Source organism: Maylandia zebra, unplaced genomic scaffold (assembly GCF_041146795.1).
Source record: "Maylandia zebra isolate NMK-2024a unplaced genomic scaffold, Mzebra_GT3a scaffold03, whole genome shotgun sequence".
Taxonomy (NCBI): Eukaryota; Metazoa; Chordata; class Actinopteri; order Cichliformes; family Cichlidae; genus Maylandia; species Maylandia zebra.
The window spans coordinates 831,108-855,909 of NW_027490033.1; the positions used below are offsets into that span (position 1 = coordinate 831,108).

The 24,802-nt window shown below is 42.7% G+C and overlaps 2 protein-coding genes across 2 annotated transcripts in view; both read right to left on the minus strand.

The window, feature by feature from the left end:
- Window positions 1-24,802, minus strand: part of LOC112432436 (protein NLRC3) — a 3,307,575-nt gene that overhangs the window by 757,241 nt on the left and 2,525,532 nt on the right. The gene's annotated exons all lie outside the window — the stretch shown is intronic.
- LOC143415762 (zinc finger BED domain-containing protein 4-like) lies at window positions 12,165-13,490 on the minus strand. The gene is made up of 2 exons (XM_076881191.1): window positions 13,057-13,490; window positions 12,165-12,895 (listed from the first exon to the last, which is right to left on the minus strand). Exons 1-2 carry the CDS (start codon window positions 13,374-13,376, stop codon window positions 12,223-12,225), a joined length of 993 nt encoding a protein of 330 aa, XP_076737306.1. The 5' UTR covers window positions 13,377-13,490; the 3' UTR covers window positions 12,165-12,222.

Below are 24,802 nucleotides of genomic sequence, written 5' to 3' on the forward strand. Positions count from 1 at the left end.
TTCGGTCTGCCACTCAGTCGCCCTTAGTTCCGTCATCCACACTACCACCTGTTTCTCTTCCACCACAACCGTCGCTTCACCCAGCCACTCAGGCTGCTACTCAGTCAGTCATTCAACCCATAGCCCTGCCGTTAATATGCTCTGTAGCTGAGCCACTAGCCGCCCGACCCGCAGCCACTTCAGCCACTCCTCCACCCGTCACACCTCCACTACAACCATCACTGCAGTCTCTAGCGCAGTCACCTGCAGCTCTGCTTTCCCCAGTGCAGTCTCCAGTGTCCCCAGTGCAGTCTCCAGTGTCCCCAGTGCAGTCTCCTGCAGCCCTGCTGTCCCCAGTGCAGCCTCCTTTAGCACAGTCACCCACTCAACCACCAGCACCACAACCGTCACTACCTCTAGTTCATTCCCCTGTGAAGTCATTAACTCCACCACCTACTCCACTCTCACCACCACCGTTACTACAGACATCAGTTCAGTCCCCTGTGCAGTCATTTACTTCTCCACCGTTAGCAGCTCAGGTCCCCGTGTGTCCAGCAGCTCAGGTCCCCGTGTGTCCAGCAGCTCAGGTCCCCGTGTGTCCAGCAGCTCAGGTCCCCGTGTGTCCAGCAGCTCAGCTCGCACCTGAACCTTTGGCCCAGTTCCCCGTAGCAGTGCAGTTTTCTAGCCAGCTTAACATTGAGCCCGGGGTCCCAATCCTCTCTGGCTCTACATCGGCTCCTGCTGGAAGCTCGGATGAGCTCATCCAGGACTCCGCGGCTCCCACGCCGCCATCTACCTCGTCCGCTGGGGGTTCCAGTGAGCCCGGCCAGCACCTCCCTGTCTCCGCTGGAGGGTCCGAGGGGCCCGTTCAGCCTCCCGTCTCCGCTGGAGGGTCCGAGGGGCCCGTTCAGCCTCCCGTCTCCGCTGGAGGGTCCGAGGGGCCCGTTCAGCCTCCTGTCTCCGCTGGAGGGTCCGAGGGGCCCGTTCAGCCTCACGCCGCATCAGCTGGAGGGCCCGAGGAGCCTGTCCAGCCGCCATCTGCGACCGCCTCGTCATCGCCTGGCCCGGCTACATCCGCCTGTGCTGCAGCTCCGCCTGGCCCGGCCTCAGCCTCTGCAGCTCCGCCTGGCCCGGCCTCAGCCTCTGCAGCTCCGCCTGGCCCGGCCTCAGCCTCTGCAGCTCCGCCTGGCCCGGCCTCCGAGTCTTCGTCCTCGCCTGGCCCGGCCTCCGAGTCTTCGTCCTCGCCTGGCCCGGCCTCCGAGTCTTCGTCCTCGCCTGGCCCGGCCTCCGAGTCTTCGTCCTCGCCTGGCCCGGCCTCCGAGTCTTCGTCCTCGCCTGGTCCGGCCTCCGAGTCTTCGTCCTCGCCTGGTCCGGCCTCAGAGCCTTCGTCTGCCGCAGCCTCCTCAGAGCCTTCGTCTGCCGCAGCAGCCTCAGCCTGTGCTTCGCCTGGTCCCGCCTTGACTGGTCCCGTCTCGACTGGTCCTGTGCCCACCGGGCCTCGGCCAGTACGCCTGACACTGGAGAGCCGCCGCCGCTGCCTTCCGCGCGGCCGGCCCCCTGAACTGCACCGTCATCGCCTGAGTGGCCGCCGTCGCCTTCCGCACGGCCGGCCCCCGGACCGCCTTCGCCTGAGTGGCCGCCGTCGCCTTCCGCACGGCCGGCCCCCTGAACTGCGCCGCCTTCGCCTGAGTGGCCGCCGTCGCCTTCCGCACGGCCGGCCCCCGGACCGCCTTCGCCTGAGTGGCCGCCGTCGCCTTCCGCACGGTCGGCCCCCGGACCAGCGCTGTCGTCGCCGCCGCCTCCCGCGCGGTCGGCCTCCTGAACTGCTCCGTCGTCTCCTTCACCGCCGCCGTTGCCTTGCGCGCGGTCGGCCTCCTGAACTGCTCCGTCGTCTCCTTCACCGCCGCCGTTGCCTTGCGCACGGCCGGCCTCCTGAACTGTTTCCACGTCGCCGCCGTTGCCTTGCGCACGGCCGGCCTCCTGAACTGTTTCCACGTCGCCGCCGTTGCCTTGCGCACGGCCGGCCTCCTGAACTGTTTCCACGTCTCCGCCGTTGCCTTGCGCATGGTCGGCCCCCTGAACTGCTCTGTGTTTGAGTTATTTTCTTGGGCTCCGGTGTTTGCTGTGCTCTTCTTTTGTTTTCTGTTCCGGGCCCTCCGTCCTGGGCCCCCGCCGCCCGCCCTGGGTTGTTTTCTGTTTGGTTTTGTTTTTCTGTGTTTGGGCTGTCTGGAGCCAGCCCTTGAGGGGGGGGTACTGTCATGGTCCTGAGTCTGAGGACTCAGTGTTTTGTGTTTCCTTATGCTTTTGTTCATTCCGAGTGTGTATTCTGTTGTGATTTTCGTATTATTGTACTTGTGTGTGATTTATTCTATGGCTTCTAGTTTTGATCCCTTGCCCTTCATGTCTCCCTGTGTGCCCCTCTGTGTATCTGTGAGCCCTCGTCTCTCCTTATGTTTTATTCCATGCTTCCCCTGCCCATTATGTCTAAGTTCTCCCCGTGCTCTCTCTTCCCCCTGTGTGCCCTCTATGTATTTATGAGCCCTCGTCCCCTTTCGTGTTTATTCCGTGTCTCCCCTGCCCGTTACGTTGGTGTTCTACTCGTGCTCTCTCTCCTCTGTACTTCCTGTTTCACCTCTCCCGTCAGTGTTCAGTTCACCCCGCCCTGTCTCGTTATGATTATCAGTGTCACCTGTGTTCCCCGTGTGTTCCCACTCCCCTCGTTAACCCTCTGTGTATTTCTGTCTGCGTCTCCCTCTGTTCAGCGTGACGTCGTCCCTCATGTTGTGTGGATCTCCCTGTGTCTCTCTGCGTATGTTAGTTTACTTTTCCCAGTTTAGTTTTGTATTTCCTATGTTCTGCCATTCCAGCATTAAAGCTGTGATTTTGAGTTCATCCCCGTGTCTGTGAGTTTTGCGTTTGGGTCCTCCTCCTGCCTGCCACACAGCCGAGCCTTGACAGTTTTGTTTGTTCGTGAGTAAATCGGTTTGGCTGAGATTAAAGTTATTAGATTAGATTAGATAAAATAAAACTTTATTAATCCCCCGGGTGGGTTCCTCCTTGGTTTTTACACAGCTGAATAAACATCAAACAGAAAACTGATTAAACAGAAGTATGAGACGGTCGAGAATTTACTCCAGTGTCCTGTTATATTGCAGATAGCAAGGAACAGACAGCCGAGTTTATTAAACTCCACCGAGACAGCGGTGACGCTAATCAGAAGGCTAGACCGTCCAATTTCCCCAGCTGTTTACTTCCAGCATATCCAACCTTCTGAGGACCCAGCCCACGTACGCCGCGAAGGCCGGGTCCTCGGGAGGATGCAGCCGATGAATTTGGACACTGTCACTACCCGATCGGGGGTGTGCCAAATGGCGGAGTGAGTAGACGCTCTCTACCGAGTTCTGCACAGAAAGTTCGTGAACAACGGTAAAACCTCAACTTTATGCTGCTAACACTAACAATTCACTAAATAAGAGAAGATGCAGCAATCATAGGGCAAGAAGCAGCAGAATGCCGAATCAGAAAGGAGCGAAAAGGGGACTGGAAAGTTCCAAGTCTAAGATAGCGCCTGAGAATGCTAACGAGGAGAGTGCTACGCCCAGCAACGTGCTAATGGATAGCTTCCATAACTACGCAGCTACTACGGTGGCACTCACGTTAGCCGAAGAAGAAGTGGATGAGTTCCCACCTCTCCCTGTTACACCTCTCAAATCGCCAGCTCCGAAGAAGGTGATGTACGAACGCAGCAACTCTGACCCAGTTGATGTAAATGAGACAATTTCTCGTCTGTCGGCACTAATAAACACCAGGTCTGATAACATTGAGAGCATGGTGAGAGAGAACTCGAACATGGTGAAAGAGAATACGCTCCAGATTGAGGGTCTCAAAAAGACGATTGATTTTGTGTGCGCGGAAATGAAAGATATGAAGGGGAAAGTTTGCGACTTGGAAAAAAAAGTAACTAAAGAGGAAGGTCGAGTGGACAACTGCCAACAGAGAATCTCTGAGTTGGAAAGATATTCCAGGAGGTGGAATCTCAGACTACATGGAGTCAGGGAGGCTGAGAAAGAAGACGCAAGGGGAAAGGTGACTGTGATATGCCAGTCTGTTCTGCCAGAACAAAATCATAGGCTGCCTGACGTCATCGACACCGTACACCGACTCGGAGCCAAGCGACAAGGTAGCACCAGACCTAGAGGCATCATCGTGCAGTTCACCTCCCGAATCTACAGAGATGCTGTATGGAAAGCAGCCAAAACATCCTCCTACCTGCAGGACAATCATTTGAGGTTCGCTGAAGATCTGTCCAGGGAGGACAGAGAACGTCGTGACAAACTGTGGCCGATGATAGACAAAGCCCCTAAGGAGGGTAAGCCGGCTTATTTCGTGGGAGGCCGAGGATTCATCAGTGGATCAGAAGTTTTCCCTCCTTCATAGAGACGCTTATTCAGTCTCCGAAATGACATTTCTGTAAGCTTGTTTACATGGTGAACTTGATATTTTCACCCTCAGGTTAAAGTTTTATTTTGTGTTGAAGAGTGTGTTTATCTATAAAAAGCTATATTTAAACCATAGCAGATAGTTAAATACTGTATTTTTATAAGCTTAGTCACTCAGGGTTTTTACTGTTCTACTACCTAAATTGTGCAGCACCCGGTCCCCTTATCCTATAGATCTATTCTTAGTTGTAGAAGTTTAGAACTTACTTTTTCTCTTTCTTTTTTCTAATAACTTTGTCTTTTTCATTTGTTTCTCTTAATACCAGGGGTTTAAGACAAACATGTAAACGCAAAGCTTTGTTTTTATTTGCCAAACAATTTAAAACAGATTTTTGCTTTTTCCAAGAGAGTCATTCCACACCTGCTGATACAAATTTTTGGAAATCACAATGGGGTAATGAAGTCTGGTTGTCCCATGGCTCTGAGCGTTCTGCTGGAGTTGGCACGCTTAAAAATTATTTTTCTGGAGATGTGTTACACTCTGACTGTGACACCTTAGGACACTACCTCTGCTCACTAATCAGACACAATAACAGTACTTTCATTGCAGTAAATATATATGGTTACAATAATAAAACTGAAAATGATAAATTACTTGACTCCTTAGAAGAAAGAATTAATTTCTGGCTCTCCAAATACCCAAATTCAGTCCTCTTAATTGGTGGAGACTTTAACATTGCTTTAGACAATACGGTTGATAGGTGGCCTCCAGGGCAGCAGTCTTCATACAGTGCAAACTTAAAAAATTTCATGGGAAAATTTAATCTTGTGGATATTTGGAGAGAAAAATTTCCAGATGATAGACTCTTTGCTTGGAGCAATAAGACAGGATCCAGGCAATCACGTATTGACTTTTGGCTTGTTTCTGACTGTATTGATAAAGATAATATTACTGTTAATATACTTGCCACTCCCCTCACTGATCATAGAGCAATTTACATTAACGTCCGAATGTTTACACTGGATAATATACCTCATAAATTCTCTTATTGGAAGTTAAATAATTCTTTACTAAAAGATAAAATGGTTAACATGCAGATTAATAAATTAATTGTTTATTATTGGAACAAAGCTAACAGAGAGAAGTCCTTTTGTACCAATTGGGAACTTTTTAAATTTGAAGCATGCAAATTCTTGAGAAGATATGGGAGTCAAATTGCTAAATTAAGGAAAGCTGAAGAACAAGAAGTAATAAGCAGAATTGCCTCTTATTACCAGAAGTCTCCAGAAGAAATCTCAGAGGAAGATAAATTAAGTTTACTAGAACTTCAAAATAAATTGGACGGTTTATAACGACTCAAGGCTGAGGGTGCTTTCATAAGATCCAGGAAGAGGTGGCTGGAGGAGGGCGAACAAAATTCTGCTTACTTTTTCAGACTTGAAAAATACAGATCAAAAACAAACTCTATTCATCAACTAAATATTAATGGCATTGTCTCTGACAATCCTGGAGAAATTTCACATTTCTGTGCCGAATTCTATACTAAACTATACAACTCAAAATATAATGAGGCTGTCTCAACAGGATTTTTCAATAATATTAAAAACCTAAAATCTATTGTTGTGGAAGATAGAAGTTATTGTGACAGCCCTCTGACTGTGGAGGAAGTTTGTAATTCCATTTCTGCACTTAAGGCCAATAAATCTCCCGGCACAGATGGTTTGACTGCAGAGTTTTATAAATCATTTTCTAATCTCCTGGCTCCATTTTTACTGCAGGTTTTTACAGAAAGTATAGAGAATAACATCCTCCCTCCTTCTCTAACTCAAGGTCTCATAACACTTATTCCAAAACCAAACAAAGACTTACTCTTTATTGATAATTGGAGACCCATCTCCCTGCTCAATAATGACTATAAGGTTATGGCTTTAATACTTGCTAACAGAATTAAAGAGGTCTTGGAAACAATTATTGATGAGACACAATCGGGCTTTATGAGAAACAGACACATTTCTAATAACATTAGACTGGTTTTGGATTTACTTGATTACTCTGATTTGGTATCTGACAATAGCTTCATTCTCTTCCTGGATTTTTATAAGGCTTTTGATACAATTGAACATCAATTTATTTTCCACTCTTTGGAAAAATTTGGCTTTGGCAAGTTTTTCTGTAAAGCTGTCAAAACCTTATACACAAATGGCAATAGTTCTATTAAAATGATTAACGGCTCCACCCCGAGATTTGACCTGAAACGTGGTATTCGCCAAGGATGTCCTATTTCACCATATTTATTTTTACTTTGTACACAAATTCTTGCAACTAATATTTCAAACAGTGTTGTACAAGGAATCACCATAGCTGATAAGGAGCTCGTCATCAGCCAGTTAGCCGATGACACCACACTCTTCTTGAAGAATGCAAACCAAATCCCTCCAGCTCTTACTAAATTAGTGATTTCTCTGAGGCCTCTGGTTTATGCCTAAATCTAAAAAAGTGTGAGTTACTAGCAATTAAAGACTGCCCTGCAAATACTATCTGTAATATCTCTGTTAAACAAGAAGTCACATACTTGGGACTGTTAATATCCATCCATCCATCTTCATCCGCTTTATCCGAGGCCGGGTCGCGGGGGCAGCAGCCTAAGCAAAGAGGCCCAGACCTCCCTCTCCCCAGCCACCTCCTCCAGCTTATCCGGTGGAACACCAAGGCGTTCCCAGGCCAGCCGAGAGATATAACCTCTCCAGCGTGTCCTGGGTCTGCCCCGGGGCCTCCTCCCGGTGGGACATGCCTGAAACACCTCACCCAGGGGGCATCCTTGTCAGATGCCCGAACCACCTCAGCTGGCTCCTTTCGATGTGGAGCAGCAGCTGCTCTACTCTGAGCCCCTCCCAGATGGCCGAACTTCTCACCCTATCTCTAAGGGAGAGGCCAGCCACCCTTCGGAGGAAGCTCATTTCTGCCGCTTGTATCCGCGATCTCGTTCTTTCGGTCACTACCCACAGCTCGTGGGCATAGGTGAGGGTAGGGACGTAGATCGACCGTAGATCGACCGGTAAATTGAGAGCTTCGCTTTTACACTCAGCTCCCTCTTCACCACGACTGACCGGCGTCCAGCGTCCGCATTACTGCAGCTGCAGCCCCAATCCCAATCTGTTAATATCCAAAGACCAAAAATCAAGATTCTCTTCAAACTTCACTCCAATTATACAGAAAACCCTAAAAAAGTTCAACCAGTGGCTGCAAAGGGACTTGTCTTTGAAAGGTAGAGTGTTAATTACTAAAGCAGAAGGGATATCCCGATTAACATATGCTGCTGTCTCCTTACATCTGGATAAGAAAATTAGTAAAGATGTTGACCGTATGCTCTTTAATTTTATATGGAAAAACCGTACGCATTATATTAGAAAAACTGTTGTGATGAATAAGTACGAATCAGGTGGGCTTAACGTTTTAGACTTTTCTACTTTAAATAACACTTTCAAAATTAATTGGGCCAAACATTTTCTTAAAAACCCTACCTCTATCTGGAACTTTATACCACATTATATTTTCTCTTGTTTTGGTGGCTTTAATTTTGTTTTAAATTGTAATTACAATGTTGAGAAACTCCCTGTAAAGCTTTCATCCTTCCATAAGCAGGTCCTCTTAGCGTGGACCCTCATTTATAAACACAACTTCTCACCTCACAAATACCTTATCTGGAACAACAGAGATATTTTATATAAAAATAAATCACTTTTCCTGGAAACTTGGGTCCAAAATGGGATCCTATTGGTGGTTCAGCTGGTTAATAAAGAGGGACAACTACTTACTTACAACGACTTTATTGCACTATATAATTTTCCAATCAGTGTTCAGGAATTCTCAATGGTGCTTGGTGCCATACCCTCAGGGACTTTAATATTATATAAAAACACTGACAGCTCAATATCTACCTCAGTCACTCTCCCTCAGGGGTGTCAAACTCAAATACACAGTGGGCCAAAATTCAAAACTGGAACAAGGTCGCGGGCTAACATTAATATTTACTGAAAAAAAAATCTTCCTCCAGATTTAAGAATGAATCTCTTCTTATGGACTCAAACAAGTTTTTCTGAAAAACTGAATATGGAACAAGCAAAGCTTAATACTAAACAATATATATATTAGCTGTATAATACCAGTAGGCCAGCTCTAATAATAATTTGGTATGGCTTCGCGGGCCAAATGTAATTAGGCTGCGGGCCAAATTTGGCCCGCGGGCCAGAGTTTGACACCTATGCTCTCCCTGATCCAGCTGAGTTACCAATAGGAAAAATCTGCTTTTCACAGGAACTTGGTAACAGCAATAAGAGAATACGTAGTTTATTCCAAGAAGATATCGTCTCTCTCCCATATATCTTATTGGAACCGATATGTTCCAGATATCAAGTGGAAGACAGTCTGGATGGTCCCCCATAAATATTTGATTGTAAATAAGGTGAAAGAAGTCTCATTTAAAATTCTACATAAATGTTATCCAGCCAGTCACTACATGGTAAAATTTAAAAGGGACATTAATACTAATTGTACTTTCTGTGGGGATCATCCAGAAACTGTGACACATCTTTTTTGGTACTGTTCTTTTACACAGAGATTCTGGAAGGAATTTAGCAGGTTTGTTATTGTCCATATTTTAAGGGAGTTTTCTTTACGATGGGAAAATGTTTTATTCTGTTTCTTTAAGTTCCCCAAGAAGTATGATAAATGTTTTTTTATGATAAATTTGTTAATACTTTTAGCTAAATTTTTTATCCATAAATGTAAGTTTACTAACAAAACACCATATTTCTGTCATTATTTTAAGGATGTGGAAATGTACATACAATCAATATCAGACTCCACCAACAAAAAGGCTCCCAAAACAATATATGTATGTGAATTTTTGCGTGTATTCTTATAATTGTTACCTTTTTCTTTTACCCTTGGCTTTTTGTGTTAATGTTCTGTTGTTTTGTATACTTCATCTGTTCGTATGTTGTATACTCATTGTTTGTTAAATAAAGTTTTAAAAAAAAAAGACACGACCAGAGTTTCTGTCGCCATCATCCGTGGTGGCGCAAGATGGCGTGTTGAGCAGTCGTACAAATTAGGAGCTCGTTGAACTTGTCCCAGAATTTACTTTGTGTTCGTTATTGTTTCCACTCGAAAGTAGTAAAATGACTGCCCCAAGTATAGTTAAACCTGCTAAATTCAAACTCGACCTCAAAAAACAAGAAACAACATCGCCATGTGATGGAAGGGAAGACAGCAGAGAAGGAACGGATCATGACTACGTAGCAATGGACGTAGCAGTGATGAGCAAAAGGGAACGGGGCAATGATTCGGTTCCATCTACACCTTGTAAGAAGCCTGCAGAAAAGAAAGTTAAGTCAGCAGAGATAAGTGAAAGTGACGAAGTCTCCAATGCTACTATATTGAAAGCGATTCTAAACCTTGAAAAAAGAGTGGACGAGCAGCTAGCTGACCTGAGTGTGCAATGCAAGCAAGCTAGTACGATGCTAGCCAGCCTAGCCAAAGCGGTTCAGTTCAACTCGGAGGAGGTGAAAGAATGTAAACAAAAGGTTAAAGAGTTGGAGAGACGAAACGAGCAGTTGACCAAAGATAACTACGATCTCAAGGAGAGAGTGAGAGAGCAAGAAAGGTACAAAATGAGGTGGTGCCTCCGGATTAAAGGATTAGAAGAGAAAAGAGATGAAGATGTCAGATCGCTGGTTATTGGAATTCTTGGCAAGATCGCACCTGATATGATATCAAAGCTTGAAGAATCTGTGGATGTGGTGCATAGAGTTGGGAAGAAGATTGAGAACAAGGTCTGACATATCATCATTCTGTTTGCTCTGAGACACGCTAAAGAGGAGATTTGGCGTCGCACCAAAGATTCGGCTGTCTGTAAGAACGGGGGTTTCCACTTCGCTGAGGTACTGCCGCGGGAGGACTGGGAAGAGAGGAGGCGGCTGTGGCCGCAAATTGAACAAGCCAGACGGGCTGGGAAACGGGCCTTTTTCCGGGGTCCTCATGGATACATCGAAGGACGGAGGATCATTGACGTTGAATGAAAGACTTGATGTAAGACTGTATACAGTGGAATATTATTAATGGGACAAAAGAGTTCTACTTAAAGTTAAAGATTATTAGTCACTGAGTTGGTGACAAGTGTTACAATTTAAACTCATATTTATATATTTTTCTTTTCTTTTTTAAAAAAAGTTATTTTCTTAGCATATTCTTATTATGGTTCACTCAAAAATTTCTTTTGGTTCATTAAACGTTCGGGGTTTGAAGGAAATTGTTAAGAGGAAGGCACTTTTTTTATTTTGCAAGGTGCAAAAATGTCATTGTCTGTTTTTACAAGAAACTCACTCTGTGGATGCCGATGTTACCTTTTGGGCTAATCAGTGGGGAGACAAGATTCTTTTCAGTCATGGATCTAACAGATCTGGAGGTGTGGCGATTTGTTTTAATAAGTTCCCAGGGGAGATTATAACATATAAAGCTGATAGTGAGGGTCATTGGTTAACTGCAGTCTTGAAGAGCGAAGGTATATTTCTAATTGTTACAAATCTTTATGGACATAATAATGAGGGTCAAAATAAAAGTCTATTGGAAAATCTAACAAATGTTATTTCAGAGTTTAAAGTTATGTACCCCACAGATTACATCCTAGTAGGAGGAGACTGGAACATGACACCAGATGAATGGATGGACAGATGGCCTCCTCGCTTAGGAAGGAGGCAACAGAATAACATTATTGAGAACTTTTCTAGTGATAATAATTTTACAGACATTTGGAGAAGTTTGAATCCTGGAGTTAAGAATTATTCTTGGTTTAAACCTAATGGAGAAAGCAGGTCAAGACTTGATTATTGGTTAGTGAGCGATGACATTTTGAGGTGTACTTCACAATCTAAAATCTCCAATGCACCCCTTTCTGATCACTGTTTCATTGATCTTGTCTTAGAACCAACAAGGATGAGACGTAGTAGCAGAGGATATTGGAAATTTAATGCCAGCCTTTTAAATAAGGACAAGTATTGTGATAAAATTAGACATATAATTACAGATATAAAAAATGATGACTCAGTAGTGGGTAATATACAGAAATGGGAATTTGTTAAATTCAAAATCAGAGAATTCACTATAAAATTCTGCAAAGAACTGAACAGGGAAAAACGGGAATATGAAAGTAATTTACTTCGTGAAATAACTCAGTGCTGTAGTAAAGAAAAACTAAACGTGCAAGAGAAGAATAAATTGATGGAGTTACAAACTAAATTGGACGATCTTTACCTAGAGAAAGCCCACGGTGCCTTTATAAGATCGAGAGCCAAGTGGATTGAGGCAGGTGAAAAGAATAGTGATTGGATTTCCGGCTCTTTTTAGAGAACCGGCTCTTTCGGCTCAGATCACTAAAAAGAGCCGGCTCTTTCGGCTCCGAACCGGCTCTTCAGGTTGTTTTATTGCTTTAAGTAATTTATTATTAACAACAATATAAAATCATGCACACAATGAACTACTAATGTAAAAAATGTCTTTTTTATTTATAAATGTTTATCATATAAATATTCTTGTATTTATTCACAGCACACAAAATGTAAAAAAAAATAAATTATAAGTACAAAAACCAACTATTTACAATTCAACTTTTTTCCTTTTAAATTTTCAGCTTTTTTCCTTTTAAACCAATTCAAAACGAAAGAACACAAAACACTACAAACCACAACACAATAAAATATCAATTAAAATATGCAAAACAAAAAGAAAACATGAACAACCAGATCTTTAATTGACGGAAAGGTTGGCATTCAGGAATATCAAGTGCCTTAGCTTTGAGGAGCTGATCCGGTTTCTTCTGTCATTCATTATCTGTCCTGTTTTGGAGAAGATTCTCTCTGAGGGGACTGATGTTGCTACAATGCAAAGTCTCCGTGTCATCACCTGGGTAAGACGTGGATAAGTATAAGCCTTTGTCTCCCACCAGCTCAGTGGATCTGCACTTCTCTGGCAAAGGGGCTCATCAATGTAGGATCTCACTTCCAGTATTACATCTGCTGAGGGATTCCTTCTGGTAGTGTCTCTATTTGCTCGTTCTTCAAAGAACCTCCAAACAGCAGATGCTTGTTGCTCCTTTTGTTCATCCTCTTCTGCCTCTTCTCCCTCTTGGTTCCCTGGCAGTGGAGTTGGTTGGCTGGATCTTGCTGCTGCAGTTATTCTCTGAAGAGCTTCATCCACCGCTCTGTTGTCATTAAAGACCAGCTTCTTGAATCTTGGATCAAGAATGGTGGTTTCAGAGAGAACAGCATTATATTCCATTCTGTGGAATTTTCTGTCCATGGATGCACAGAGAGCATCCACCAACTCTTTCACTTTTCCAGTAGTTACTCTGGTTTGGTGTTCAGCTGTCACTCTCTGCAGACCCTTGCACAGGATTAACATTTTGGAGGCTGTGACATGGCTGAAAAAGAGTACATAACAAGTTTCAAAATTATGCTTTTTTAAAATTCAGCAGTATATTATTATTTATGATCATGTCTAATCTACTTTTCATACCAGCAATGCAACTAACTACGACTACTACTACTAATAATAATAATGCAATAACATTTGCACACTCACCTGTCTGCACTGATCTCCACGGTGACCTGCTCAAATGGCTCCAAAACAGTGCATGCCTGCTGTAGTACCTCCCATTCCTCATGGCTCAGAGGGTCAACCGGTGCATTGATAACTGCCAGGGTAGAGATGACAGCATCCTTGGACTCCAGAATCCGTTTTAGCATATGAAAGGTTGAGTTCCACCTTGTGATACATTCTTGTTTGAGCTTTAGCTCAGGCATGCCCATCTGTTGTTGGGTAGATTTGAGCTTGTGTGTGGCTGTTGTGCTCCTGTGGAAAAATTCCACTATTGCCTTCACTTTGTCCACAGCTGGCTTCATCACCTTCAAAGCATCTCTCACAACAAGGTTAATTGTGTGCGCAAGACATGGGTGGTGGGTCCATTTCAGGATTTTAATTGCTTTTGTTATGTTAGCTGCATTGTCAGTAACACAGCAAACCACTTTCTTTTCCACATCCCACTCTTTTGCCACTTTGAGCAGCTCTTCTGCTAAGTTCTCAGAAGTGTGTCTGTCACTGAACTCAAAACAATCCAGAAGACAGGATACCATTTTATAATTTTCAATAAAGTGACACGTAACTGACAAGAAGGATGTGGTGGTTTGGGATGTCCAGCTGTCAGTTGTTAGACACACTGCTGTGGCTTTTTTAACCCTCTCTTGCAGTGATGCACGTTCTCTTTCATATATGCCTGGGATGATTTTTTGGGAGAGAGCCTTCCTGCTTGCCTATTCATATTGTTTGTGGAGCCAGCTCTATATGAAATTCTTTTCTTGCAGACTCTACACTCTGCCTTTGTACTGTCAATAAAATTGAAGTGGTTCCAGATTTTGCTTGTTTTCTTGGTTGCTTCACTCATTTTCTTTACTGTACCTTTCTAAATTGACGACGTTGTCTCTTGTTGCTCTCTTTCTCTCTCTCCCTCCTGCTCTGTTCGTGTTCTACTGCTGCTGTGAGTGTAACTACCGCCCCTCCCCCCTCTGCCCAGCGCTGAGCAGAGGCGGGAGGGGCACAAACGCACAGCTGTGTTTGCTTCCCTCCCCCCTCTGCTCAGCGCAAACACAAGGCTCAGGTGTGGCATTAAGCGAAAAAGGTTAGTGAGAGGGCAAGAGAAAGAAAAAAAAACCCCACGGCTCCCAATAAGGAGCCGGCTCCCGTCGTTCACTTCAAAGAGCCGGCTCTAAGAGCCATTTCGTTCGCGAACGACCCATCACTAGAAAAGAACTCATCATATTTTAGTAAGCTGGAAAAGTGTAGACAGCAGAGAAATCTAATCTCAAGCTTGTTGATAAATGGGACTGAATGTAAAGATTTCAGAAAGATTGAAAAGGAAGTCTTCACTTTTTATTCCAAATTGTACTCCTCAGAATATTCAGCAGCTGATTCTGATAGTTTCTTTGATAAGATTCATAATCTCATCCCATGTATTGACAAGCCTTTCAAAGATCTGTGGGATTCAGAGTTTAAAATTGAGGAACTGGATTTGGTGGTCATGAAAATGGCATTAAACAAGTCCCCAGGGACAGATGGACTTACTACTAATTTTTGGACAGGAGAATTCAGTTACCACATTTGACAGTGACAGTAATAAAATTTGGAATACTTGCTGAGAATGCAGATTTTGACCTGTTGATTAGGACGATTTTGTTAATGGGAAAATTTTTTCTTCACAAATGCAGATACTTTAAAGCTAAACCATGTATAAACAGATGGCTGAATGACTTTAGACTCTGGGCTAAATCGCTGAAACTTGTGAATAACAAGAAAGCCCATAAACTTGTTGTTTTATTTAAAGAGTTTAATCTATGTTAAAAAAAAAACCTCCCTATTTTATAATCACGACTGCCCTTTTTTTGCACGTTATTTTTTGCCTTTGGTTCAAGTCCTTCAATGACTGCTTTGTGCTTATTGTTGTTGTTGTTGTTTTTTTTTTTGGTCGTTTTGTTTGTTTGTTTGTTTTGCTATAATGCTCAACAGGGGCGGAGCGTGGGGGTGGCTTACTGGGCTTAAGCCCGGGTTGTTTTGTCAGAAGCCCGGGGTCTTTTGGAGTGTAATTTTTCATAGTTAGATGCCTGGCTGACAACTGTATAAAACAAAAAGTACACACAATATTCGAAGCACATAGTGCACACTGTGGGAATTTACGACTGTGTGTGAATCCCCCCTGATATTGGTATGATCCGAGCTCAGGCACTAAGCAACTGAGCGAGGGGGCGGGGCAGCTGCTGCCAGCAGTGAGTGCGCTGTTGGAGAAACGGAGCCAGCCATACTAAGGAGAGCTGAAGTTTGACCAGGGGCCCGTTCTTCGTACGTCGCTCACTACATCCAAGATCAAATGACACATCCAAGACCAAACCATCGCGCTAACCGTGAGCTCGCTAATCCGGTTCCCCGAACACACCTGCTGTTGACGATTAGTACAGCTGGACGCAGTAATGTGACATCACTGGGTGTCGTAAAAGGGGCTACGCATCGATAGTGGAAACATTGATCGGCAACCCTCTGATTGGTCGGCGAAAATGTCGACGGAGCGCGCTCGGCTCGGTATTTTTCGGCAGCAGAGCAAGACCTCTTGAGTGAGGGATTTCAGGAGTTTCAGAGTTTAATCAGAACGCAAGGGAACACTGCAAAGGCTGCAAAAGCAAGGAGAGAGGGCTGGCAGAAAGTTGCTGACAAATTAAACTCGTAAGTAATTTAATAATAACAATAATAATGGAGTGGATTTATATAGCACTTTTCAAGGCACCCAAAGCGCTTTACAATGCCACTATTCAGTCACTCACATTCACACACTGGTGGAGGCAGCTACGGTTGTAGCCACAGCTGCCCTGGGGCAGACTGACAGAAGCCAGGCTGCCATATCGCGCCATCGGCCCCTCTGGCCAACACCAGTAGGCGGTAGGGTAGATTTATCATATCACACTATATTATCCAATATTATATTACATTATATTATATTATAATATGTTATATTATATCCCCTTTCACATTAGAGCCACAACAGGACCCACTAGAACATGGGAACAGGTAAAAGTGAAATATAAGAATATTCTACAGAATGGTAATGTTTATCACTTATATTGCTTTTCGTCTCTTGGAAAGAGACCCTGGAATACTCTGTTAGTTTGTTCATCACAGCAACCAAGAAAAGGGCAGAGCAAAAAAAAAAGACAGGTGGTGGTCCTGCACCCCCTCGTCAACAAGTTGGTTAAGTAAATAATATCCTCACGGGAAAATCGATATCTCTCAATGAGCACACTGTCGCGCTGAGCTAAAGGATCCTGTCTGTCCCGCAATATACGCTGGATTCTGAAAACTCTCCTTATCAATCTTGCACCTTCCGCAATGGGTTGCTCGCGTATACGGACAGGACATGGCTGCGACAGGCTTCCCAAATCCACCTTCGCTTTTATAGCCGTGGTCTCTCATCTTGATTACACGAAGTAATTTGCAATTGCTACTCTGAAATATGAATTAAATCTGTAATAATCACATACATGTAATAGAATGTTAATAGTACATTTCCCTTTTTTAGGAAATGACCTGTGTGAAATCAATAAATGGATCAGGTGCTGCATTGTCTTTAGTTACATTGATGTTATTTATTTATGGTGAAACAGTGGTGGAATATCGCTGTTGCTTTCGTATAAATGAAGCGGGCATACCTGCGTGGCCGCGATCTAATCCTGTTTATATAAAGTAAACCTGCTCCCGAGCAGGTTTACGCTTACGGCTCTGTTGCTATGACAGCAAGTCCCGGATGAGCTTCGGGGAACCGAACGATCCAAGATCAGGCGAAATCGTCAACAATCAAATCCAGCTAACTTACTTAGCGAGGTACGAAGAATGGGCCCCTGGTACCAAAGCAAATCATTCGTACCGTACAAATAATGTAAATATGACGGTGAATCACGAAAGATTGATATCAAACTGATCACTTGACCAATATTACGTTACTTGCTCTTCGAGTGAATCAACAAATGGCGAAATGAAAAGCCGAACAAATGCTATTTTTTTTAGAGAGTCTTAGCTTACGTGTGTTTATTTCATATTTTCAGTTCTTACCCTCCCCGACTAAATCGGTTTCAGTTATGTACTGAAATATAAGAATGGACATTAGAGGGTTCTTTCAAAGAAAAAACTCAGGTAGATGTTATTTTATATATTATGCTTTGTATGTTGTTCAGTATATTTCTATGCAAAACAAGAGGGATTTCAGTACACAGCAGGATATTCACATTTGTAACCAGATATTTACATACACTTTAGGGAGAAAACATAAAACATTTTTACTGTACAACATCAATTTAGATTAAACTTTTGTTTTAGATAAATATTGAAATATATTTTGAATTAGTTAAATGTCAGAATAAAGAGAGACAGAGCTGTCTATTTATTATCACTTTCATCATATTAAGGAGTACATATACACTAAGTTTATTGTTAATTAATAAGAAAACTCCAGACGATTCCATTCTGAGCTGAAGAAGCTTCTGATAGGTTAGTAGAGTCCATGTGAGTAAACTGGTGGCACAGCTGTGGATGCATATAAGGCAAAACACAGAGCCTGTTTCTGTGACATGGGAACATCAAGAGATGTCAACCAAAACACCAGAAAAAGAACTGTGGAGCTTCATAAGTGTGGCTCAGTTTGAATACAATTTGGTGCCATTTGCTATTAAGAAATACAGATAGTTTCTCTCTTTACTCTTAAAGTTAACAAATATGTTTTTATATTTATCAATCTAAAAAAATAAACATTTTGTCTGATTTGATGTTACAATTAAAAAAGTGTTTTTATCTGAAGAGTAAATATCTGGTTTCAACTGTATATTTGATGATTGTCAGCACAAAGAGGGAGAGAGAGGAGAACGAGGACAGAACAGATGAACAAGAGCAGGTGAGACACGCATGTTAGTCACATGGTCGTTTACCAAAAGTATCAGCGTATCATAGGTCCTCATGTATCTCGTACCTAGTGTTTCTTTTTAGGTTTGTTATTTTTCAAATTCTGTATTTATTAAGTTATGCAGGCTTGTTTGTACAACAAGGCTAAATAATTATATAAACTTTTCTCAATCTAAATATTGTACTTTGGTAGAATTAAAAAACAAGTGTAGTGCAGGTCTATGATGATTTTTAGTGCTATCATCTAGTTCTGATTCTGGTTCTGTCTTGGTTAAGTCCTCAGTAGTCCTGATTTTGAACTGTTGTAGTCCTGTTTTAATTCTGGATCAGTTCTGGGTCTGGTTGAATTGGGGTTTAGTCCTCGTGTCTTGATACAGCCCTGACCTTGTTCTGCCTTGCTGCTTAATTAAAAAACTCGTTTAAGGTGTCCTGCACATGTGATATAGATTTTTCCCTATATGAAGTCATTCTTTTTTGAACAGAGCCTATTAATCTTTCAGTCATTTCTACCCCCCCCCCCCCCCCCCCCCCCCCAAAAAAAAAAAAAATCCCACATGCATACTACTCTTTGGGCTAAGCCCCGGGTGTTTCAAATATCTGGCTCCGCCTCTGATGCTCAACCAAGGATGTAACATAATCGGATTAATGATGGTGCCTTGTATGTTATACTGTTGTTTGTAAATAAAGTTTAATTAAAAAAAAAAAAAAAAAGTTTCTGTCGTCATTTTAGTTTTTAAAAGACGTCGTGATAAGGGCGGGTCTTACTGTGAACCTGCGCGCTCATTGGCTAATAACTTGAGATTGACAAGCCGTTATCCAATGAGCGCGCGGCTTCTCCCAACATAAAGTAGTTTCCTTTGAAAAACCAAAGTCTGATTATTTTTGCCTCCACTGACGGAGCCTGTTGTTCCCGCCACAGAGACACAGTAATGTCAGAGCGGTGTTAACACTCACCTGCCTCAGCACAGCTCTCACTCTCCTCCTGCTCTCTCAGCTAAACTCACTTCCTCTCTACTTACAGGAAACCAGCGCTCAGAGGAGCCGACCGGCCTCACGTTTCACCCACAGACACGAACAGCGTGGAATTATTTTATGTCATAAGAAGAAACATATTCATGTTAACACTCACCTGCCTCAGCTCCACCTTCCTCCTCCTGCTGCTCTGAACGGAGGATCAACACTTTCACTTTCAAGGTTCAAGGTTCAAGGTTCTTTATTTGCCACATGCATAGTTATATAAGTATAACACACAGTGAAATGTAGCCTGACACGCTCCTCGACATGTGCAAAAATTGGGGGGGTAGAGGAAGAACATTATATATATATATATTGGGTGAATGTACAGTAGTAGCAGCAAGCAGGTGAATTCTGTACATTAATATGAATAGACATCTGACTATTTTACAGGATAGACAATATAAACATATTTAAAATTAAAGGAATTTGAAATGTACATTGTTTCACTGCTCCTCCCTAAACACAGAGGATGCTGGGACTTGTAGTTTTTACCTTGTGTGATATTTATGGCTGTGACACTAAATCACAGCATGAAAACTTCCTGCAAATATGTCACAGGCGATAAAAGTTTCACATTAAAGGTGAAGTTATTTTTCTGTCTCATGTTCAATAAACAGTGAGCTGGGAAAACTGAAGAACAGACTTCAGACGTTCCCTGCAGAGTTTCTGCTGCTCGGTCGTCTGCATGTTGCTGAGACTGAGCTGATGATGAAGCTGTGATGGGTTTATGGCACGTTTGGTTCTGGAGAAGAGTTTTACTGCCGGTGCAGGTGAAATGATCAGAGGTTACAGCCTCTGGTTAAAGTGGAGGCAGCGATCAGGACGGCTGAGCAGCAGAGGTCTCGAGGGTCCTAAAGTGTAAAAGCATCAGTGTTAGTAATAAAACCAGCCTCTTGGCTGGTTTTATTCACCAACGTGAATAAAATCATCAAACTAATCCAAGTTCATTGTGAAATGCCTGAAAATGGAGGAATAAATCTGTCAGTTACCGTATAAAGTTTGAGTTTGTCAGTGTTTTACACGGAGACGGTCGTCAGATGTTGAATGTTTAGCATGAATGTTCCACATCTGGAGAAACCTTCAAGATTAAAGCCAGTGAAAAGTGAAGAGTTTCTGCAGCAGCCGCACTTCCTGCAAATCTGTTCTTTCAAAATAAAGTGAAGAGTCTAAAATTATATTCACGACAGGTTTAAAGGTGAAGGTGGTCACATGGTTTTAGTGGAATGCCTACGTGGGCGCGTCTGAGTGATTTTGATTCAGATTCGTGCAGCGTGGAGCAGTAAACACTTGTTTTTGTTCATCTGGACTCATGAATGATTCCAGTTAGCACATTTCCAGCCAATGAAACGTAACTACAGATGAAGACAAACACATTTAAGCTGCCTGACTCTCGAGTGTGGGTGCGTGTTCCCATTTTCAGGCTGTTTTAGTTTTCAGTTTAGAGGAACGCTGCAAACTCACAAAAACTTCTTTCTTGTGAGGTTTTGTTGTCAGACTGATAAAAGCAGCAGCAGCTGGTGTTTGATGAGCAGACGTGTGTTTCCTGTTCTGTAATAATCAGCTTGTTACCATCACATAATGAACTCAGCCGTGACCAATGAGGCCGTCCTTGTGCGGTTCTCTGGCGCTGATTCTGACTGTGACCTTCACCTCTGCAGGGTCGCCTCTGCTCGTGGCTGAGCTCGTGTTTGTCAGGCTGACAAAATAAAAGCTTCTTCATTTCTGTGGCTGAAGAGGAGTCTGCTCTTCTTCACCAACAGGAAGTGAAACATTTCTCACTGATTCTGAAATCTTCACTTGTTTCACAAATTCACAGTAACACATACACGGTTGTGTTTTCATATCCTTGTGGGGACATCTATTTGACATCATGCTCTCCTCAGCCTTTTACTCTAACCATTAAGACTGAATGCCTAACCCTGACCTGACTGTCCCTGACACTAAAACCACATTCTGAGTCTCACAAATGTCTTCAAACTTGTGGGGACGGGCATTTTGGTCCCCACAAAGACATGTAAACATGCACACACACAGGTATTAATGACCTCACAGGTTCATGTTTGGGGCTTTTAGCATCTTTGTGTGTCGCTCAGATTTAATTCACTCTTGTTTTGAGGTTTTGTGCCTTTTTGTTTCATTCTTTGTGCGTTTATTTTCTCTTTAAGCCTTTCAGGACTCGTGCTGTTGGCTTTTTCCTGGTGTGTTATTATTATTTTTCATTTCTAAACTTATTCTAAAAGAAGGACCGATGGAACATTGATGTGAAAATAAACATGATCATTTAATGTTTTTGTCAATCACAGTGTAGGGACTAACGCGTTATTAAGTAACGTGTTACAGTAACTACGTTATTATTGTGGTAACGAGCACGGTAACTAGTTATTATGCTAAAATCAGGAACGCGTTACTCGTTACTGGGATTTAGATAGGCTCGTTATTCGTTACTTCGTGTGGTGGCTATCGCGGAGCTTCCACAGATTCAGTAACATTAGCAAGTGGTGGAGGCCAGCAGGTGGAGGAGGGAAAGGGGGACTCAGAAGGAAAAGAGACCCGAGGCAGCCGCCGGTCCAAGTGTGAACTGAACTTCAGGTAAGAAGTTATGACCTGCAGTCTCTCTGGGTCAGATATAAACCAAGTTTAGGTGGAGTTTATTTTTGTTATTCTGACTTTTTCCGTACTGCATACTAGCTAGCATGACAGAGTTTCTATACAGCTGGGTGGTGCTATGAAGTTAATGATGTTGAACTTTATTTCGTTCATAAGTTATTAGAATTGCCAACCGTCTCATCTGGTATTCAGAGAAAATATTACGCATTTCTTATTGAGGTGAAAAGGAACAGTTAGTCCCGTAATTCAGCTACAATGAAAAAGGCACAAAGCTGGAGTTATTCTGTGTCTTTGCTGCACAGCTGCCTCTTCTTCTTTCATTCTCCCCCCTCCCTCTCCTGTTTCTACTTCAATCATGAAAACTGATCAATGATCAGCTGATCGTCTCTCTTGTTTGTTTATCGCCCACTTTGCATCAGAAAGAGGAAACCAGCGGAGTTCACGTTAAACAACAGCAGCACGTTTAAGCTTGATCAGCTGTTGTTAGAATTTATTTCATATTAATTTCTAGTATCAGCTGATGTTTGCTGGAGCCACAGCTGCAAAAAAGCTGCTGGTCATGATGTCGGTTTGGTTATCTGGTGAGAGGGAAACATGAAGATGAAACCAGGAGATGTCCTTACTGAATCATCAGAGCTGTGATGGAGAAACAGGTTTACCTTTTAGGTGACATGAATGAGTTGAAGGGAAGTTATGAACTGTTTCTGAGAGACAAATAACACCAGCATCCTTTTTTAGGTAGCTGACAGCTGGTAACTGTGCAGGGGCGGGTCTAGCAAAGTTTTGCCAGGGGGCCAGGTAGGGCATTAACAGGGAAAGGGGGGCACAAGGAAATACTTTTCTTTCTTATTCTCATTTAAAATGTCTCGCTTTTAAAAAATAATTATCTGAATCTTACAACAAACGATTGATAGATTGATGCATATACACCATCAAGACAGTGAGCATCACTGTCACAACAGCGTTTGTTTTCATTCAAAGGCTTTAGGATTTTTGCTATAATGGTGGGCCGGTCTCTAGTCACAATGCCCAGGCTGATTTTTTTGTCCCAGTCCAGCCCTGTATGCAGCTCATCTGCAGTCTGGTGTTACCTACATCTTCCTATTCAGAAGGCAGAATTTCCGAGTTCTGAGTACAATCGACAGCACCACGACTGCAGTTCTTGTGTTGGATGTAAAAGGCGCACATGATGCTGTGACGTAGGCTAGAATCATGGTGGCGGTCAACGGTGGTCCAGGCGTGGGATTTCTCTCGTGGAAATATGCACATTATCTTTTCCTTTCTATTGGTAGGTGGCACAGTGCACTTGTGGCAGGTAAGCAAGCTAGAAGACTGGCAAAGTTATGGAAGCAACACATTAACAAGAGAATTCTGAGTAAAACCAAAGTTACTTTCCCTAGTAACTAGTTACTTTGAAAGTAACGAGTAACTTGAAGTAACTGAGTTACTTTTGATAGAAGTAACTAGTAATGTAACTAAGTTACTAATTTAAAGTAACTTACCCAGCACTGGTCAATCATTAAAAATAAATCCTGGTCTTTCATTTTGCTGCTGCATTGTTCACAGAAACACATATTTTCCTGTTTCTTTCTGTTTGTGTGTTTCTGCTTTTGCCTGTTTAGAGCTGCTGAGCAGGAAAACCCAGACGAACAAAAACCTCTTTTAAGTAAATGTTTGAGTCACTTTGGGTCTGAAATGTAAAAATCTGCAGACTGAAACAGATTTGAAGGCATCACAGGAACAGCCTCACATTCAAAACATGAAAGAGAGGACTTTTATTTTGAAACACTCAGGAAATGACAGAGGGAAAGTTTTTTAATTAAAACAAATTATTAGTTTATGCATTCTAAGTTCATACAACCACCAAAACTGTGATGATCCTCCTTCTCCCTAAGATGGCAAACTGAAACACAAGTTTCCTTGTGGCTCAGGAAACTAACCACTCCAAGTTGGTGACTTTTGGAGATTTATTTTCCTGGATGATTGAGAATGCATCAAGACGAACACAAAAGGAAGTTCACCGCTTTTAGCAGCTCCCCCCCAGGCAAACAAAGAGGCAGTTGGCAGTTAGAAATCAGCAATCATTCACACACCCCCACTCCCCTCCAGAATTCTCAGGTAACAACCTAATTTACATATGAATGACTAGCCAATTTAGCTTCCACTTGGCTGAAGCTAAAGCCTAGCTAAAAGCCTACCAGCCATTTGGCAACTCAGCCCATCACACGTCCACGTCTCTCCTTGTTTCGTCTTTTATTATGAAAGGGTTGTGTTTCCATGTTCAGTGTGTTTCATGTTGCTTCCCCTGTGGTGTCAGGTTCATTTGTGTCAGCTGTGTTTCCACTTCCCTCCTTTCTCTTCTGTGTATTTAAGTCCGCTGTCTTCCTCTGGGCAGTGTTGGTGCGTTTTCCTCCGTTCACGTTATTCCGGGTTTCAGGTTATCTCCTGATTCTGTTTAGGTCCATGTTCATGTTCATGTTTTTTCATCAGAGTTTCTCGCATGCACCTCCTCGGATTCATGTTCATGTTTTTCTTGTCATAGTTGTCATAGTCATACCGAGTTATTCCCAGGATAGGTTTTAGTTTTAGTTTCCGCCCCTGTTTGCTGGGCCTTGTTTTGTGTTCGTGTTTTTCAACCTAATAAATGGTTTGTTTTTTTGTTAAGATTCAGTTCCATCTCTCCCTTGTCTGCTTCCGGGTTCATATTGCAATCACATCAGCCACAGTGACAATAAACTTATTTTGATTTTTAACTTTCTTTATTTTTTCAACAATATTATGTATATATAAACATTTTGCATCTTACAATATAAAGCCTGGATCCTGCACATATTGCACTTTGAACTTGAACTGTGTTGTCTGTTTATTGGAGATTGTACTACTTGAATTCATTATCCTGGTGATATAACACATTAATTCTCCATTTGGAATCAATATAGTATATAATACAGTATCTGTCTATCCATCTATATAGCTATTGAATTGAACTGGAGTGAATGGAAGAGAATTAAATAATGGATTTCATGTTCATGTTTATCTATGTTGTAACAGTGACGACTTGAGACATCTGTTTGGCACTATATGAAGAGAATTAAATAAAATTTAAATAAAAATGATATTAACTGTATTTATACATTTTATATTTTTGGATGAGACACTGTCAGTGTGCTGTTATATAACTCAGGTATTTTTAAGGCCTGACTGGTGGCATTGG